Here is a 21,170-nt window from a genome sequence, read left to right on the forward strand (position 1 = left end):
AAATCACAGAGCACGACATGGTTCTATGGCAAGTGAAAGCCAATATAAATCACCAGTAAAGGCGATGTAAAGAACAGCGGTTTGGCCATCATAAGTGGCATTTTTTACGTACATTTTAAAAGTAGCACATCATTTATGCCATCTTGTGTTCAGCAAAGACGGACTTAAAAAAAGTTTAATGGAAACGCAGCGTGTCTGTTTTTAGGGGTTTGGGGTTAGGAAGTACTGCATTTCTGTGCAATCCTTTGCAAAGCCAATTATCCTTGAATCCAAATTCCAAACAAAAAAAACCCTTAAAATATTTGGATTAATTAATGTAATTTTTTCTTTCCATTTTTTTTCAAAGAATTCTTGCACCAACCTGAAAAGTCACCTGTTTGATTTTAAAGTTTCTCTGCAGCCACACTGACAATTAATGTGGAGAACCATCGTTAAAGAAACCTTTGGTATCTATTTGCTGCATGACAGATGATCGGCCCGAGTGCATCTCGCCTGAGGGGGATTTGAGCTGCTCTGCTTTTTGAATATTTCAAAGCCCTGGCATTTCCTCCATGTAATGAGCCTGGACTGTGACAGCCAAAGTTGAAGTCTTCATGACATTAGCCATTATGCTGCAGGCCAGAGAACGTACACTGCACCCAGAAATAGGCTACTACACCCCCATGTGAAGTCGTGTCATTGGGAGTCCCGGCATGGTTATTTGATTAATGAATACAGAAAACAGACAGCAGCAGAAAGCAGTTAGGCAGCCAAGTGGAAACACAACAAAACAAAACAAAAAACTGTGGATGAAAAGGATAGACATTTAGTGTCATGTTGGGACTGAAGGAACTTGACAATACAAATTAATGAGTAACTTAAGTTAACCAACAGGTTATAAGAAAGTAAGTAAAGTAAGTCTATTTTTTATGTATTTGTGGATCCCCAAACCCCTTAATTTCGTTTTCTGGACCAGCGTCCCCTCCCATAATTTCCCAAAAATCCAGACAACAGGTTGAATGACAGAATCCAAGGCCGACGAGCGTCTCTGCCTGTCGAACCCCAGAAGAACTTTATCAATTTATAATTGATTTATAATTTTAATTGTGTTCGACAATTTTCTCGGACAAACTGACTTGTTTTGCTGCGGATTGTAGAAAGAAAATAACTAAAGTATGTTGTATTGGACTTACCTGGGCTGTTTGGGTGAGCTAATGTCTGGAGCTCTGTGACCGCACCACACAGAGACACTCGTTGGTATGAAGACTGAAATGTTAGCACATCTCAGCTTTCTTATTTAAGCCCCATTATTTATCTTTCACTTTTTATGTGTATCCAAACAGCATTTTTTTAAATCAAATATGTCAGCCATTGTATCTCTGTTTTCCTGTCAGGAGTAATTTGTAACTTAAGTGAAAGCTGCTTTATTTAGTGTGTTTTCAGGCTCAAGTAACTCTTTTTCAAAGAGGTGACTGGCGACACAACCAATGACTCTTTTGTCAGATATTGGGGAATTGTGGAGCCTCAAATGTGAGGTGATTATAGTGTTCAGTTAATGCTGCAGCCAGCTTTATGCCTCTGCTGAATTGACGCATCCGTGAGAATTTCACGTAAAAACCAGAAGTAAGTGTGGCCTTTAAAAGAAAAGTCTTCTCAACTTAAAAAAAATATAAAAAAATAGGCAGTAACACTGTTTTTTAGATTTTTTTTTTTACAACATAATCTCTTATGAAACTAAGAGGTTATGTTTGATTAAAGGCATATTTAATCAGTCAAAGGAAATGTGACACAATAATGAGTAAGCAGGTAAACTGGGTCATTTGCAATCATGCCACATGGAGTCTAGTGTGGGCTTCGGGTCATGATGGAGGCATGCTCTGCATTATCAGAATAGAAACTATCTTTCAAGTGTGTTTGCTTCAAGGCTCTGGTATCACTTCCCAATGAGTTAGCAGATACAGTAAAATTATCATAAAATTCTATATTTTGGTCTGATTTTAAAAAGAAAAAAACTGATCATCACAAAAATAAGAGCCAGGCTGTGGTATTAATGTTTTTGTACAAGATGCAACAGATGTACGGCATTTTAAACTTTTTTATAAATAAAAATGTTATTATATAGGAAACTCAATGTACATCTGATGCTTGGTTGTGATTTCATTCACTGGTCCGTGTTTTATGAGAGGTCGGTGGGTATCTGACTTTTCTCTGCTTCAGAATCCACTGGATATAAGTTAGCTGTCCAAATGGTTAAAGAGTTACGATAGTCAGAAGAATGTCAACACTGGAGTTAAAGCTCTGGTTTTAAAGGATTGTGTTGGCATTTTGAATCACCTTTTTACCAAAACATTGGTGGCTATACGTTTTAGTGGTTGAGTTTTTGCAGACGACTCGCCTGACCCATCTGTGTACGCATGCTTGGCATAGGTTGGTTAAAAATGCATTTCCCTGTCAAGTGTTGCCTGCTTTCTGTGTTTTGAATAAGCTGCCTTATGAGGCTAATTCACTGCAAGGCATTGATCCTTGGAATGATGATGTGTTTTTGGGTCAATTGCTGATCTAAAGCCAAAACAATTCTAAAATCTTAAAAGAGGGTGCCTACATCTCTTGTGAAAAAAAATTCATGATTTTTTTTAATTCATAACCTATTTTGTTTTCTACAGATTTTTTTCCATTCAGAAAAAAACCAGCATGGCATTTAAAGGGCTGAAAGGACTTTCTTTAATCCAGCACTGGAACAGCCATCTCTAACATGAATGTTGGCAACCTTTTTTTCATCCGTTTGCAGCTGGCACCACATAAGTGTTAAGAATCAAAGGTGGATTACCTTCTTTTCCTAGAAAGTATTCAGGGGAGCAAGTGGCGGGAAGAGCTAAACCCACTCAGAATAACTTGCAGTCAAGCAGAGGTCACAAGAAATGATTGGTTTAAACGGGCAAAGAACACATTAGGAATTTATTTCTCCTTCTCATGAAGATTACATCCAGCTGTGGTCACCTGGTCAGGGCGTCAAACGGAGGGTAAATCTTAGCAGTTTGTCTCTTCTTCACTAGCAGCTCCCATCCATCAGACAAGGGCCAGGCTCTGCTGCAAACCTGGTGGGATTAGCTGATGTATCTGTCGCTGACTTCATCATCCTCCGCCCACCCTAATTACAAATAAATCTAACAAGAGCTTCTGGATTCCCTCTTCTTCTCAATGGATATTAGTTCACTGTTTCAGAACAGATCACCCCCTCAGAAGAGTCATTCTATAATTCACCTTTTATTTAAAATGGCCTATTATCAAACTTCCTTTATGCTGGTACATGCGGAGTCCTGAATAGTGCAGTCAATTTTGTGTGACCATTCAGAATGGTGCTTTCACTGTCTGCCTAAATATGAAATACATAAATGTTAATTAAATGCCTGAACATGTCATCGAACTCCCTGAAGTTAATGAGCTGTCCCTGTTTTCTGAATGACTGCTCACTGCCAAACTGATCTTCAGAGGCGCCGTGGGAAGGTGAACAATTACAGAGTGCAACACAATTAGCACGACCTAATGAAGAAAGGCGTGTAATGCCACCATTTTTTCCAAATGACAGTACATTTTTAGGGAACACTAATAACTGAAATTTCTATTGTAACAATTGCTTCCAGCTGAACTTTAGTTTATAGTTTTCACAATGACAAACATCACAAATCTGTCTTATTCTAGTTCACTCGTTACTATATGACCAACAGCTAACATCACCCAGGTTTCTGTAACAATATGAAAGAAAAAACTAAGGAGCTCAATTAGTTAAAACCCCCACAGAGACCCCTCACCCCCAACTCCTGTACCCAACCATTAAGAGTTAGGGCAGGGGTCACCAACCCTGTGCCCGCGGGCGACAGTGCGCCCGCGAGCACCCCTTGTGGCGCCCGCAGGGAATGCACCCAAAAAAAATCTTTTTTTTTTTTTTTTTATTGAAGCAAATATTCAACAAACAACCACCGCATGTCTGTCAATGACAACAATATCAATTCTGAGATAAAGGTAGACAAAGAAAACCCAAATATGTAAACAAATATAACTTAAAAAATAATCACTAAAAGTAAGGGTCTATTACAAAAGTTTAAATAGATCAAATAAATTACACAATTTCTGGACATTCTTATGATTCATGTAATGTAAAGATTTTGAGAATAGGTTGAGGTGGTTGAGTAATCCATTAATGTGAGGATTAATATTCCTGTCTGTTTTTATTTACATTTATGTTTAAAAAGTTAAAATTAAGTTAAAGTTTTAAAGGTTTAAAAGTTTAGCTTTAGTGTGTTCAATAAATATTTATCTTGTTCGGCTGCAACCTAAAGTCTGTTTTGAAATTAAGCTCCCTCTGCAACTGAGTTTGACCCCCCCCTGTAATACGAGTCTAGAAAATTCATGCATGTTTTTGTGTGTAAAATGAGCAAATAAAAATAGGGCACACAAAAGGAAGTCCTCAAATTGTGTTGTTTGTTTTTTTTGGGGGGGGGGGCTAGGAGGTTTTTAGTGGCGCCCTTCATACCACTTGGTGCCCATGAAATAGCCCTCGGTCTCAAAAAGGTTGGTGAACCCTGAGTTAATTTTTTTTGTCTAAGATTTTGATCCATTCAGTTTTTTCTCGTTAAACCTTTAATTGCTTGAATCATCTCATTCCCCTGCTCCTAAATGTCAAAGGGCATGGCCGCTGTGGAGAAGGGTATGATTTGAAGTCCTACTTTTATCTTTTTCTGATCTATTCTGAAAGTGTTCTCAGTGGTCTTTTAATTCCGTTTGTATCCAAAATTCAAAAACCTTTTGTTTTCCAGGACGTAGCTTCTGCAAAATGGCAGGAATTCATAAGAAATTGCCTCTAAATTGAAAAATGAAGAAGAATAGGGGGTTAGAAAAAGGTGCATTAGCATCTAATAACCAACCATAAGTCATCTAAAATTGAAAAGAAACTACATTTTGTAAACTTTTTTCAGTAATTTGACCACACTTTAGAAAACCAACAGTTTTTTTAAACTCCATTTTTCCTCCTATCTCTATTTCTAGAGTCGAATAAAAAATAAGCTAAACTTACAGTACAGACCAAAAGTTTGGACACACCTTCTCATTAAAATGAATGGGAAGGTGGTCTGTACTTTAAGTCTTGAAGAGTTTGGTTATTTGGCTATTTTTTGCCACAGCAACAGGTGAATGAGTCCTTCAACAATCTGTGTTTCCATTCCACATATGCACAAAACTTATCGAAATTCTATAAGTCATTCAAAACATTGTGACAGATGTGAACAATGATTTACAGCAGATAAATTCAAATTTCTGCCGCAGCACTAGCACTCATCATTATCTATCAAAGGAGACATCTGAGTTTTATTCGGGCCATAGAGCGGCGAGCTCCTTACGCGTGGAAGTAGCTATGGATTTTGGGAAATGGTGGTTGGTGATTTTTACAGAGTCTGTGGATCCAAGAATTCTGCATGACGCATTCAACTTTTGATGAGCTGTGCGACGCTCTGGGACCTCTGGTGGCGCCCGCCGTGCGGTGCCCAAGGCAGCCAGTTCCTACTACGAAGCATATCGACATGCGGCTGTTGGTCACGTGATTCATGTATTTCGAAAATAGTGTTTCCATTGTAGTTTTGTAAAATATGTTTGAAAAACCTCCAAAAACTTTTTCTCACTAGATTGTCATGTTTTAATTAGGCAAATTAATTATTACAAATCCAGTTTGCAAACACAGCTATTCTGACACTTTTTTTTTTGTATACTCACTGCCATCACTGAATTTAACCTATGAAAGGTCATTTTATTACTCTTTAGACAGTAATATTTAGAGGTAAAAACAGTTATGTTTAAAAATGCAATAATTCTCATGCCATGTAAACACGAGAGGAATAAAACATTTGTTTTGTCTGTGATCATTTTTCATGCCGCACACTCTTGTCTACTATGTAATGAAACTGTATTGTGTATAAGTTAATAATTCCCATTTTAGAGGACTTTTAGCTCTGCATTTATCAACCATCAGAGTTTGAGGCTCATGAGTGTATTATACACGTCCTGCTGTATTGGCACATCTTTGCTAAAACATTAGCATCAGCATTATTTTTTAAGTTGAAATGGTTTGACTGATTTTCCTGTAAATGTACATGTAAATATGATTTTTTTTTTGTTTTAATAGTACACTTAAATACTTTTGGAATGCACACGCTTCCCAGCAAGAAGTCCCCGGTTCAAGTCCCAGCTGGTTTCATGCATGTGTGGGTTTTCTCTGGCCTCCTCCCACAGTCCAAAAACATGCCTCATAGGTTTAATTGGAGACTCTAAATTGTCTATAGGTGTGAATGCATGAGTGTGCGTGGCCCTGTAATAATTTCTGACAATTATCAATCAGAACTTTTCCTGCTTCAGGTCTGCTTGGACCTTAACATTATTAGCAGACATTTTTAGATGTTTCTTATTAAATTCTTGGGGTTTTTATGATACTCACTGCCAAGCAAACAGGCAGCCTTGTGCTTTAATGAAGGCACTTGTTGGAAGTACCTCCTCTGAAGCAACAACAATCCGTTAATCAAAGTTTATCTAGTTCATTTCAATAGCCACACTTAGTTTTCTGAATTTAGCTGTTTCAACATAGATCCCATGTTTTCAATGCCACTGATCCATCTTTGGAAATGACCAGCTTAAGGGGGCAGTTGTTGAAATGTCATTTAATAGAAAAGTAAAATTGCATGGGATTTTGAAGTTGCTGCTTTGTGAGGTTATTTTTATTGATGATAAACACAAAGACCATCTTATGGGACTCTTTTGCAGATAGGAGCTACAATTAAATGGTTCCTGTTTGACATGAGTTCGAGCAGCAGCATGTCACAGGCCCTGAATTCCTCCAGTTAATTGCTTGTCCTGGTGGCTGTTCTGCAGGTCAGACTGGACCCTGTTGCAACCACTGGTATCATTAGATGCCATGAGACAAGCACTCACTTCTGGGAGTCTGTTTGAAAATGCTGATTGAAGTTGCTAATGACGGCCAATTCTTGTAAAAAAAAAAAAATTAGAATGATTTAACTAAATACACGTATATATTCATGTATTTCAAGCTTTTTTTTTTTCTTTTTTTTTTTTGCTCCTTTTCAGTTTTCTCTGCATGTGTTGTGTAGATGAGGTCCTCCTGGAAGGCTGCTCTAGTACTGATTCCCCAGAAGGGTTCTCTAGTGAGCCATCTGCTAGTACAAGAGTTGAATGCTGGGACAGAGAGTGGCAGGTGGAAAAAGTCTGCGTGGCTTCAATTAGCCAAGAAACCAAGGCTCAACCGACAGGTAATGGAAAAAGATGGGCGAGGGAGTTTTTTTTTTTTTTGCCATGCAAATATGAATGCTCATGACAGCAGGATGTCACAGCTGTAGCATAATTGTTGTGGAAGTTCGAGCTTGAAATTAAACTTTTACACCTGAGCATTAAATCATTATTTGGAGAAAACTTAAGAGTTTTCAACAACAGCAGCTGGTTGAGCTGGAAGGAGGAGCTGGATCTTTCATCTTTTGTAACTTGTGTGTGCGCAGTGCTGGGAGGCTAAATGTCTATATGGCAACCATATATTGTGAAGATGCCTTCATTACCACTGCATAAACAAAATCTGATGGGACAGAACATCCTTCCCAGGAAGTTTAATCAGCAAAACACAGATAGCGTGGGAATGGGAACTAGTGTGTGCAACCATTATAGGACCAAGATAATCAAAAACCACTTTAATGAAACTGCTCCAGATTTTGGAGATGCTTGAAAGGATATGTGTTGCCTGTTGAATCAATGGAAAAGATCGGTGACGAGGCCTTCCCGGGACGACCTATATTGTAGATGTACTTCACTCAAGACTTTAACATTTTCTGTGATCTTAAAACCACGCGGATGAAGCCTGTTCAGCTCAGCTGCATCGCAGAAGAGAAACCACAAAGATTTCCAGCTTAATTTGTTATTTTTGCCTTCTGCAGCAATGCTTTGGTGTCAAAGATGAGATTCAAAAGTCTGTCATGAGCGGGGATGCCAGCTCCACATTACTGCCACACTATATCCTCTTCAACATGTACTGTTTATATTTTAATTTAACAGAATAAATTAGCATTGTACTCTTAAAATCAAGTAAATATGAGAACAAAGACTGAACTGAAATGAGAAACAAGTGTGAGGAGAAGTAAGCACACCCTTAAGTTCAAAATGTGTTAAACCATCTTAAGAAATAAGATCTTAAAATATTTACATTTATTCAATATTTAGGGAAGACCCTTGGCACTGCTGCCTGTCTGGGTCTCCCTGTGCCTTGAAAATACAGGGTTGTGTCAGGAAGGACACAAAGGGGGCCCCGAGTGGGATAAGCCGAAAGGTGAACAACATTCATGTACCCATGAGAGGATATCATTTTTCAAGTATTTTCCCCAACTGAATCACAGATTAACAGTGTAAACATAAAGCAATTTTTCTTGGAGTAATTTCTAATGAATAATCAGTTGGAAACCTAATATTAAATGCATCAGTTCTAAACATTTTGTAAAGTATTTTAACCATGAAAATAAATATAAAACATAAAAATTATGGAAAGAAAGAAACTCACTGGATTTGTACGTGCGTATTCCTTGATTTGTATATTGTGTCTGCCTGTTTTTGTACAACTTTGGGTTTGTGTGTGAACATTTTTATGTGTAAGTCATGCAATACATTTTGTGCGTAACTGTGTGTATTTGTCATTGAGTCACATGTAGACTCCAATATCAAAAACGTGCAAATATGAAATACAAATTACGCATACTGTTCTGGAAAAAAGCGGTGAGTGCTTTATAAAAGCATATTTATACTTTTTTAACTTAATCATTGGCGATTATTACTTTAAGAAAGTGGAAAAAATATAAAGTTTTTACTAGATATTATTCACAATCAAAGTGGCTGTCAAGAAAACTCTGAAACATGAAAGGAGTCTCACAACTTCTAATACACTTGTGGTAAATCAAGTGCACACACTCTAAAAAAAAAAGAAGAAAAAAAGTACACACACCCACAAATCCAAAGGTACACACAAACAGGCAGACACAAGTTACAAATCACGAATCGCGTCTATTTTTCTTTCCATACAAAATCCTTAAATGTTTTGTCGTTCACTCTAGTAACTCCATATTTTTTTTATTATTGTATTGAAGTTTAGGGAAACGCATAAATCTACTCTCCATCCTCGGTATATATTACAAAAAAGGACTATCAGAACAATTCATTGCGCTAAGTACAGTGAACAGACCCATCCCCTTTTTTTGGTCATATCTAAAATAAACTAAACATTTTCGACTTCATTAAGACGGTTCAGTTTCTGCACAAAATAAGATACAACTTCCTTCCAAATAATGTTACAAAAAAGGTCCTTTAAAGGGAAAGGGGGATACAGGTTAAGGGGAACCTTGAACTTTAAAGCAATTCAACTTAGAACATTAATGACACTCTGCATTTTAGTAACCAGAGTAAAACTGTGGAATGAATTACATTTAGAGATAAAACAATGTCCAAACAACAGAAATGATGTTCAATCTTTACATCAAATCAGTAGATTATAGTCATGTGGTCACTTTTTCTGTTGCAGCCTAAATCCAATGACGATTGAAATGAATTTTTGGATATTTATTTATCATTAATGTGTAATGATGAGATGATGACATGTTGTTTTTTTATTTTGTTGTCAAAATTGAATGGGTATATAGGAATAGGCTTAAATAAACTTCTTCCTGTCCTATTTTCAAACATGTTTATTGTTCTTAGGTTCTGTCACTCTTTTAAAGACTCTTTTAAATGACTGAAAGACTGTTGTTATCAGTGAGGGTACAAATGTATCTATTGTTGTTTTTATAATATTATTGAATTAAATAAGCTCAACTAACTAAACTAGAGGAATTTTGACACGTGTTTGTGCTAATTTACTTCTAAAACGGGCATTATTGGTTAAATGTTGTGTTCTTTTTTTACTTTTTAATGTTTTGGGTTGTCACAGGACTTGTTTCATAAACATTTATTCATTTTCAGCCATTTTAAACCACGGAGATGAAAACATAATATCAACAGAAAAGCATTTTTCCTCCTTTTTAGCAGTTCTAAATGCCACATCTATCCATTCGCTGCTGTAACTGTATCACAAGGGTTCACAATTAACCCTAATTCCACCTCAAAATTAACCAAATATCCTGTGTAGGTCCCTCAGAATAACCAATACATTATGTTCCATGGATTTGAAACACAATGAACACATTTAAGGCCCGTACACACCGGGACGAATATTCGCCAGGCGTTATTCGCCAGCGTTTTTCGCCACGTTTTTTGTGTTCACACCCAGGCGATTTTCGCTGACGATGAGTGGAGTGAACATGCAATTTCATTCACTGACATTAGATGGCGCTTAATGTAAAACAGAAATACTCCTGTACACAAGGTGGCGCTGCGCAACTTTACGCTTCTTAAAGTCGCTTTTCACTCAGAAGAAGAGAGCAAGTATTTACGCACTTGTCAGAATCAAACAAAGAAAACATGAATATTTCAAGCACCAGTAGCTCCAACTGACGCTACTTGGCGTCTATCTTCTTCGCTGGTATGTGTGCTCAGCAAGGCAGTTTTGTGTTTGAGCGCCCCCAAGTTGTGTTTTACTGTAACTTCAGAAGCTCCAGACACGTGAGCAAAAGCGCCATTCTCATTGGTCGAGTAGATTTCGACGCGACGCGTCGAAAAAAAAAAACGAACCCGAGGCGTTTTTTTTTTTTGACGCTTTAACGCCTGGCGTTTTTTCGCGTCGGTGTGCACACTCTCGTTGGTGCCCTTTGTTTAGTCACGAGGCGTTAAACGTCGGCGAAAATCGCCGGCGAAATTCGTCCCGGTGTGAACAGGCCTTTATTTAACTCTACTTTTACTTAGTTCTACTTACAAACCATGTAACTGAACAGGCCTTCACCAGCCTTTGTTTTTTTTCTTTTTTCACTTCAGTGAAACCAACTGTCATTGATGTGGACATATTTGTGAACAGCATTGGACCAGTGTCATCAATCAACATGGTAAGTCACACTTTTGTCGTTTCTATTACTGTCATGCTGTCTTCATACTCAAGTACTCACAAAACACAAAAAAACTAAATAAAAAATTGATGAACTTCCACATATTCAAACAAAAAGAAGTCCTTCAATATAAAACCCCTAATTCTAAATGTGAGAATACAGCTATGATATCTAGACAATAATGTCAAAATAAGACGTAAAATATTTCAATAAATCTATTATATTGAAATTCTGTTCTCTTTATGTTTACTGTTATTAATCTTCCATATGTTATCATCTCTAAAAGTCCTACTACTACTAAAATCATCAAAATGTTAGATTGTCTAACATTTCCTAAATTGTCTTTAGGAGTGCTTACATACATATTTTTTATAAACATGCAAGATGTCACTGATGGAACTTTACATGGCCAGAAATTATTAAGAACAAATGAGCAAATGTCACTTTTGCATAGGTGTCATACAGAAAGTAAAAGTTTTGAAAATGATTAACTGCAAAAGTTTTTTTGTACAATGTAAGGTGTTGTAAAAGGGGAGCCAGTTTAGCTCGTGCTGGTTTACGGCACCTTCCATCCGTGAAACCAGGGTTCAAATCCGGGCTGCTCCCTGTTCCCTTCTCTACCTCTGTGCCGGTCCCAAGCCCGGATAATTGAGAGGGTTGCGTCAGGAAGGGCATCCGGCGTAAAACATTGCCAAGTTAACCATGCGACTCCTCCTCGAAAGAGTGGTTGATTCGCTGTGGCGACCCCTGATGGGAAAAGCCGAAAGGGAAAGAAGATAAGGCGTTGTAAAAAGGGGGTGGGAGTATACAACATTTTTTTTCTTCTACTCACTCCTTTTCTAGCACACTGTTTTTGTTTTCTACTATTTAACTCTTGTGTTTATTTTCATTTTGTGTTTTTTTGTTTTTTTTAAAAAGGTTAAAGTTCCTGCTCAAGTTTTTCTACTTAAAAACGTTTTAAATTGATTTTGACATGTGTAGCCATGTATAAAAAGTCTGTCGTTTTTTTAAGACAGTTTCTACGCATCGACAGTAGATCATTAGACAAATACCTTAGAGTTGTAGAGCAAGATTCACAAGATTTGAATCATTCTGACACTTCACTAAAAACTTCTTCCAGCTGTAGATGGTGGACATGCGATGGTAAACAGTAGAAAAGGAAGAAGAAGAAGAAGAAGCCCAGACGTTCAAGAACGTGCGTCATGTGTCTGATGTGAACATATTAGAATTTGTGCACAGCTTGTTTACTGACAAACAAATAAGGTTCCACCTAGGCCTGAGCGATAAATCGATTGAATTAATTAATTTTTTGTTACGGGCGATTTCAAAAATAAAAATCGAGTTTTTGTGTACTGCCGCATTTTTGGCTCCCCGGAGCTTCCGTAGAACTAGTTTCACACGGCAGTATGGCACGCGACAAACAATAACATCATAGCACATACGAAACAGCAAGCGATATCATGGCTACCGGTGAGAGTGGGAAGTTTGTTCCCAAGAAAGGAATAAAATCATCTGTTGTTTGAAACTGGTATGGGTTTACTGCCACAGACGTGGAGAAAGAGACCCCCCCCCCACGCTGCAACATTTGCCTAAAGCCTATTGCAGTCAAAGGCTCTCACTTGTGTGGCACGCGCTCATACCTCTTACACATGCACGCGCCCTGACACACACACACACACATACTCATTCTACAACACCTATATAGTAAGTTCATTAGTTAGTTAGTTGTTACCTTTATTTGGTAATAAAGAACACTGCATTGTAATTATTAGTTGTTGGGTTGACCGCGACTCCTGCTGCTTCATCATCTGCTCCGTGGTGAAGGTTTCTTAATTTATATAAAACCTTAGACCCCAGATATGAGCTGTATTGTTAATCCTTTAGAAAATAGTGTTACTCTCAAGGTGAACGTTTGTCTCCTTTTAGTCTAGACTACAAAGTGTGACTTAAAACACAGCTGGGACTTTAAGTAAGTAAGTTACCTTTTTATTTTGGAGTGTAGAGTAAGTGTAGAATAACAAAATAAGACAAAAACGAGACAAAAATCATATAAATCAAGACAAAATTATATAAACAACACAAGTCCAAAAGGGAGTGAGAAGAAGAAAAATCTTATACTTATCTTTTATTCCAAGACTCAGTGTTTATTTGCTTATAATTCATCCCAGAAATGGGGGTTACATATGTCTTGTGTTTGATTAAATAAAAGCAAAATTTGCTTTAAATTGTCTGCTGTTTGCACTTATTGCTTTCCTTAAGTAGGGCGGGGGGGGGGGGGGGGGTCAGGAAAAAAATCGGAAATCGAATTAAAAAAATAAGTTCCACGTGACATTTTTGTCACATAGAGGTTTGTTTATTTGTTTGGCTGCTATATATATATATAAAAAAAGACTGTCACTTATAAAACTTTACATGGCTAGAAATGATCAATAAAAACAAAAAGTGTCACTTCTGCATAGGTGCTATCCATAGGGTAATGTGAATGTTTTGAAGAAAAAATAATTTAAAGTAACTGTAAATAGAGATATGCACAACATCAGGTGTTGTAAAAAGGGGTGGGATTATACAAGATTTTTCTTCTACCCACTCCTTTTCAAGCACATTGTTTTGTTTTGTCTATTTTTAACTCTTGAGCTTATTTTCCTTTGGTGTTTGTAATAAAAAATAAAAAATTTAAAACAGGGCAGTTGACCCTGGTGCCAATTAAGCTAGACTCTCCACTGTTTTTAATGTTGATTATTTAATAGTTAGGTTATTTATTTATTTATTTTTGTATTTTTTTATTTTCTAAAAAACAAAATACCTTTGTCTGTCTGAGTTTTTGGGCAAAGCAATTTAGTTGCATAAATGTCAGTCATAAATACTTTGGATTTTTGTGGTATGTGTTTTCATAAACATAAAACTAGATTTTATTTTTCATACCGACTGCCTTTTGGTCTGTGATTCAGTTTTGCTATATTGAATATTCATTCCTTATTCACGACCCAGCAGTTCTCTCCATAGTGATCTTAGTTTAGAGCCCATTGTTACAGAAGACAACAGTAATAACAGTTGTCACATTAAGCACCATTACAATGAAACTACATGATCAGGATGTCATGATTTAAGCTGAAGAAAGATGGTGATTAATTCAGTTTTGCATAAAATCCCTTGAACTGAAAGGAAGTTGTACACGAAAAGACACACAGGCCTATTATACACACCTGTGGGATAATTAGAGAGTATATTAAGAGGTGAAAATAACAATGACACTGAAAGGTTCGTGACTGTGGGTTGAGCCCACATTCCTACTTTGAGTGGACGGCTGCACTAAATTCTGGCTTTTCGCAATTGTCTCATTTGCTGAAAAAGAATCTGCATGCAGGGATTTCCAGGTACTGCACTAATCCAAACCAAACATTTTTCAGCAAAAACAAGTATTTGTTTCAACTAATTTACAAAGCCCTCTGTCTTTTCCACATGAATACCGTAATTTCCAGGTTACACCTGATTACAAGCCGCACCTACCCATAATTAAGGAGAATGCGTGACAATTTACATACACAAGCCGCACCAGTATACAAGCCGCATGTCATTACCAACACTATCGGCCCGTCACTGATTATCCTGACCCTCATATTATATGACTGCCTTCAGTCTCACTGAGGGAGGAGTGAACAGTGCTCAGCCCTTTTATCTGAACACACCCACATCTACCAAACAGCATGGACCCGACTTCTGTTCACAGGTACCTCAGTTATGGTCGGGAAATTTACAACCGCAATTCCCTACTTCCCATAAGTCTTAGGTACTTAAGGCGGGGCTAACCCCCAGGTCGCCACACTGTGTTGTAGATTGAGGATGTATATGTGCTGAAATCGCATGCGTGTTTAAGAAGGAGCAGAGAGCGGCAGCGGAAGGAGGGGAGAACAGGAGAGCAGCTCTCCTCTCCTTCCGCCTGTGTCAATGCAGCATTATGGTAGTAACAGGGCTGGTTAAAAAAACATAACAGTAAAAGAGAGCAGCAGTGACTTAAAAGCACGCCTCTGCGCAGCGCGTGCGCCAGAAGTTTCCTTCCACAACAGGGACACACTGTTGCTCCACGGACGCCTCTGCGCTCCGCCCTTGCCCCGCGGGCTCCTTGTCTCTCCCTTCCTATCTTCTCCGTCTCCCCTCGCGAGGGGGGCTCCAGGGAGGAGCGCTTCGTGCCCACTGACGTCCGGTCCCTGCGCGGGGCGGGGCACGGCTGCCGGTGGACGGAGCGAACCGTCTGAGCAGAGCAACCGGACTTAACCATGTTTGAGGGGCGGGGAGGATGCTTTGTTACGGGAGGGAGGCTTCAGAGTGACATCTGTCCTGCAGCTCTATGTTAACGAGCAGCCGAATTAAGGAGAACCATGTCTCCATCTCACACAGCGGCTTTGGGGCGGTGAGTTTTTCAAAGCAAAATGGCGCTCAGTCCTTAGAAACCGTTCAAACAACCACGTGGATTTGTGTTTCTAGTCGTGTCCCGACAAAATAAAGTCTGATGTTATTCCCACATATTTACGTGCAGCCAAGCTGCAGATTGCAGCGTTTCCCGCATCGATTTATGTTCATGCTAAATGTTGTTGTTAGCGCATGTTAGCCTTCACCCAACCGTTCTTCCGGCTTCATTCTGCCACAAAAAAGCACTGACCACACGGATTAGAAATAAAATGATGAGCGAACAGGCGCTTCATAATAACCATAACAATAATGAAAGTACGTTTAAAAGATCATCTCGTATATTACGGAGCTGCTAAATAGATGGGCTAGTGTCACTATGACTCAGAGGTAAATTCTCTCCTGAGCTTGCGCTGTTCTCTCCGTCATGCAGCAGACCGGCTTTTCCAAACCCGTTGGTGATGGTGGATTTTTTTCACGCTGCTTTTAACAATTGCTTTTAACTTGAAAGCTGCGTCATATTGTAGTGGCGGTCACGTGCATGTTGGGTCTAATGGCACCAAAGGATTGTGGGATGCGGCTGGGCATGGGTGTTTCTTTTTGTTGAACCATGATTGAAGTGACTAAGACCTGACGTAAGGTCCATGCTGTCTGGCTGCGTGTGTCTAAAACTAATAGGCTTGTTGCTGGAAGTTGGATCATGCACTCCCAGCGGCCGTGAAAGAAACCCATAAATTGGGTTTCTTAAATTCAAATAAATCCATAAATTAGTTGCATCAATGAATAAGCTGCAGGGTCGTATGACAAAAGTAGCACCTTATAGTCCGGAAATTACGGTAATTTCTGAAAAACGCATATCCTTTAAAAACATTTTGATAGTGTTACCACAAACCATTCCAACTGCAGTTCTAATTAAATATAAACCATGGAAGCGTATTACATTCAATAAAAAACACCACAGGGGGATTTTTTTTTTCCGAATCTTTTTCGTGATTTTCGTTCTAAAAGTTTTGAAGAACTACAAAAGCAAAGAACTCCAAACAAGCTGAGCTCTAACCTCATCCGCTCATGAAAACTAGAAGATGAGCTGCATTTAAAAGTTGAAAAGCCACCATGTGTCCATATCATAGAAATGATCCGTTTTGTTTGTCATGATATCAGCAGTCTGTTTTGTTCTTCCTACTGTATAAACACGACAGCATTCGATGTAGTTTTATTGACCAATATGAACTGTTGGTTTATGGCAGGGGTCGGGAACCTATGGCTCGCGAGCCATATATGGCTCTTTTGATGGTCACATGTGGCTTGCAGACAAATCTTTAATTCTAATTTTTTTTTTCCATTAGACCAGTCCTTCTCGTGCGCGATGCGATGCCAGAGGCGCGCAGTAGTAGCGGTGCTTAGAGAGACAAATCTGCGCCAGCACTAGTATAAGTTTAAAATTGTCTATTAATTCACAGAGTTTGTACCAGCTGGAAACCTGTGAATTGCCGTACCTAAAACTGCGCGCTCCCGTCTCTGAGAAAGAGCGCGCAGATGCGGGGGACGGGATGTGTGAGGGAGAAAGCAGAGGGTGGGGGTGAGGGGTTGTGGGGACAGGCAGCAGGTGAATCGCGCAGGGATTGTAAAAACGTAAAACCCGCTGCCCGTCACTCACTGCAGCGTGTGAGTGTGTGTTTGGCTCCCCGTCTGCATGTGAGCAGTCTGTCTCACATCTACAAAACATTCAGACCTACAATCACGTTTAAAGTCTCAACGCCTGCATGAAGCAGAAACTCACCACGTATCAACCAGACTAGACCATCAGCAGAACTACCACGAGAAATACTCATCATTTATTAGCAACAGCATAACAATGTTATTAAAAAGAATCCACAGACTTATTGTACTTTAAAAATGTTGAAATTACATCAAATGCACACATTCACTTGTATTTTAGTTTTAAACATATTGTCGCGGACTGAGTTGGACGACTGTCGGGCCACGTTAAAAGTTCTGGAGTTCATGGAACGCATCGATCAAGCAGAGATCTGATTGGCCCTCAGTTCTGTCGCTCAGCCTGTTGTTAGGTAGTTTGGACCAATGGGGTTCAGCTATGGGCCGAATAAGGGAAAGGGGAGGGCTGGAGCAGGAGCAGGGGGATATAAAGTTGGGAGAAGCGCTCTCGTCTCGGCGGGAGAGATTCAGGAGCTGCTGAATTAATTGTTCGGCGTTTGTTGCGGTCTACAGTAACCAGAATAAAGAACCTTAAAAGAGGTTAAGTCTCCGTGCCTCAGTGTGGGAAAGGGATGCTACATTATTGTATGGCTCTTTCGAAATTACATTTAAAAATATGTGGCGTTTATGGCTCTCTCGGCCAAAAAGGTTCCCGACCCCTGGTTTATGGTGATGCAGAACACGAGGTACGGTCAGTTTGTCTTGATGTGAAGCTGTAGAATCCGGCAGGAACCTTTAATAAAGGACACAAAAACACCTCAGAGGAACAATAGCAATTGTTAAAACAAAATCCACAGAAGTCCCTAATATTATTACTCCTTTTAGAAGTTTGACACGCATCCTCAGGATGAATGAATGGAGCTTTGGTCTTTAATGAGTCTTGTGTAGCATCATCATATAATAGTAACAATACACTATTATTTATTCTAGTCATGTTTGTAGGTGTCCATAATCAGGCATTAATCCCAGTTATATAAAACTGGTCTCAATAAGGGATTTTCACCACTAAAATCCATGTGAAATCTGACTTACGAGAGTCGCAACTGGGTAAACCTCACCAAAATAATTCATCCAAAGTTTACCTTTGATGACAAAGTTACACATTTCCATTCTTCCAGTTTAACAGAAAAAGATTTTGTTTTTGGAGATAGTTTACTGCACTCGCATCACAGCAAGAAGGGCCTGGTTCAAATCCCAATCGGGACCTTTCTGTGTGGAGTTTTTATGTTCTCATGCATGCATGTTTTTGTTCTGGGTACTTCGGCCTCCTCGCACAGTCCAAAAACATCCTTCATGGGTTAATTGAGGATTTTAGCGTATCACTAGATGTGTGTGTGAGTGTCTGTGTGTGGCTCTGCAACAAACTGCCCACCTGTTGAGGATGTGCTCTGCTTTTACCCAACAGAAGCTGGAACAGGCTCCAGCAACCCTGTGCACCTTAAAGGGATGCAACAAGTTAGGAAAATAAACGGATGGATGGAAATAGTTTACAGTCCAATTTTCATAGAAAAAAACTGAAAAAAGATTGAAAAGCGGCTGACAAGAATTGAATACTAAAAAGCATGGACTACAAAGTATTTCTTTTTATTTCCGTGACGCACCTGCAAACCCTAGAACAGCAACATGATTTAAAGGACTGTAGTTAGTCATGGCCTTTATTCCAAATATAAAAAAAAAAATATAAAGCAACATTAACTTTTTTTTTTCTAATCTTCAAGTAAGCTTGAAAATGATAAATTCATACATTGTAAAAGAAAAAATTAATAAATCAAGCAGTGCACTGCGCTGCTTTAGACTTTGCAGCTGTATCTGTTCATCCTGTAGGTGGTTGGTACACGGGTGTGGAAAGAAGCTTAAAAAGAAATTTCTGACATAGCACTTCTTAGACACTTTTATCCAAACCGACTGGCTTTTACAATGCAAGTTATTTTAATGAAAAAATACAAAACGAAAATTCCTAAATTATAAGAAAGTTTCAAGTCACAATTGGAAACTTCCATAGGACAAGAGTCAGTTTATGTTGTTGCTAAATCTCGGAGAGTAGATAGTTTTTTAAATGGGCTGAAGAAATGCTGGACCTGATAAATTGCCTGCCACAGCAGCCTGTCAAAAAGGGGTCTTCTCTAAACACAGTCAATTATGTTTTATGTCCAAAACGCTGTTGAAAAAGTGCAAACCTAAAGGACCCATACAAGTAGAGGGAAAAAACAACAGTTAAATTACTGTAAAGTTTAGGCTGGCTGACAAATTAAATGCTGAAGCCATTTGGGTAGTTTTTTCCTACTGGACACATGAAATCTAGTAGTTATCTAATAGTCATCTATTGTTGTCGTATTTTAGTTATAGATATCTAATAGACATTTACAAGTGATGTCTATTAGGCTACTAATAGGTATGCGTTACCGAAACCGGTACCGTTTGGTACTGATGCCATGTAATCACTTTTTAGCGGACTGATAAGTTTCAGCCTTAACGGTTGTGCTTAACAGTGCTGCGTGGGGGCATGTTTCCACGTGATTCAAAAAGATGGGGAATTATTTCTCCCCCCTTTCCTCACTGCTTTTCCTTTGCTGCTCCAGTCCAGTGCGAAAAGGAGGGACTGGTCACCCACCCTCACTCAGACACAGGCATCCGTCCGTTGACAAGTGACAAAAAATGCATGCGGATGGCGGAGCGGCCGTCAGCAAAAAGATCCAAAGTAGATGGCGACAGCACACGGTGTCTCAGATGCTGTAAAATCGTGGCTTGTAAGGGCGACGACATCAGTAACCTGTCCAAACTCTGCGCTAAAGTACACCGTACTCTAGCGAAGCTGGTGCGCAGCGTTTGACCGTCCAATTGAGTTTTGATTTTTCCATTTATTACATGCATGTTGTTTGGAAGTACCTGCAAAAAAGAACGGTACTCTGCAATTGCAAGTATTGTGAACACTTCTAACGTGTAGTGGTATCGGTCTGAAAATACTGTATATTACATTCTTGTTGGGATCTACATATAGTTCACATGTTCTTAGTACCTGCAGAGAGTTTTTCATGCTGGAAGATACCTTTCATGACACTGGCTGTCCTGAAAAACAGCATTTTCATGCTCTTTATTTTACCATGTTCTCACCTCTATAGTCTATTGTTTAGCATCAATTTGTAACATTTGTGCCCTTTTTTCATAACAAAGCTAGGGGTTTGTTTTGTATCTGTTGTCATAAAAAGCAGACTTCAGAAAAGAGTACTTTATGGACCAATTAGTCATGCGGTTTATTGCAGTTGAAAGGCGACTCACGACAAAGAAGTATATGTGTCTTTGTTGAGCAGGACACAGTGCTGCATGTCATTTTTTTTCATTTTTCTTGCTAAAAGATTTGGATAATGGCTGATTCATCGGCATGGTCGTCGGAAACACAGAGCTCGTTCTGCTTATGCCTGAAAACAGAGCCTCTAATGAGGACACAAAGAGAGACTTTAAGCCACCAAAGGAGCATGACGAGATCTCTCAGAGCACAGGACAAAGACACTGGGAATGTTGTGTTTGCTACTTCTTATTCATCAAGTGTCAGCTTAAAAAACATCACAATAACCCAAACTAATTTGTTTCAATCAGCATGTAATTACCTCAGAAACATATGTTTCCTGTTTTGCCACAAATCACAGCAGTCGTAAAACCCATGTGACCACTGTGCGCAGAATCATCTTTGTCTGGTTATTGTGGCGCAGGCAGAAATCTCCAGATCCATCAGCCTGATCTGCCCTGATCCTGCTAAGTAAAATTAGGTAGGACAATGTCAAACCACTCATGTTTGCTGTACAATGTTCAAAAGACCATATTAAAACCATTTTAAGAGAATTCAAAAGAAGAGACACAAACCACACTGTTCTCTGCAACCCATACAGAATGCACTTAAATTTGTACATGTTTTGGCCTAATGTGTACATAAAAAATCAGTATATAAGCAGGACTGTACACTACTTCAAGAGGCACACCTGCTTAAAAACGTCTGTATTTTCCCTCATGTATCAA

At 38.9% G+C, this 21,170-nt stretch overlaps 1 protein-coding gene across 2 annotated transcripts in view; it reads left to right on the forward strand.

The window, feature by feature from the left end:
• The window catches only part of gabrg3 (gamma-aminobutyric acid type A receptor gamma3 subunit), a 175,579-nt gene that overhangs the window by 25,858 nt on the left and 128,551 nt on the right, over positions 1 to 21,170 (forward strand). The window contains exons 1-2 of one of the 2 annotated variants that reach the window (XM_023954494.1): positions 7,099 to 7,286; positions 10,972 to 11,039. In XM_023954494.1, coding sequence (XP_023810262.1) covers positions 7,115 to 7,286; positions 10,972 to 11,039 — 240 coding nt within the window. In that variant the 5' untranslated portion in view covers positions 7,099 to 7,114. Of the gene's footprint in view, positions 1 to 7,098; positions 7,287 to 10,971; positions 11,040 to 21,170 lie in introns of those variants that run through there. The other variant, XM_023954495.1, reaches the window with a different exon arrangement.

This window comes from Oryzias latipes, chromosome 4, assembly GCF_002234675.1.
Source record: "Oryzias latipes chromosome 4, ASM223467v1".
Classification (NCBI taxonomy): Eukaryota; Metazoa; Chordata; class Actinopteri; order Beloniformes; family Adrianichthyidae; genus Oryzias; species Oryzias latipes.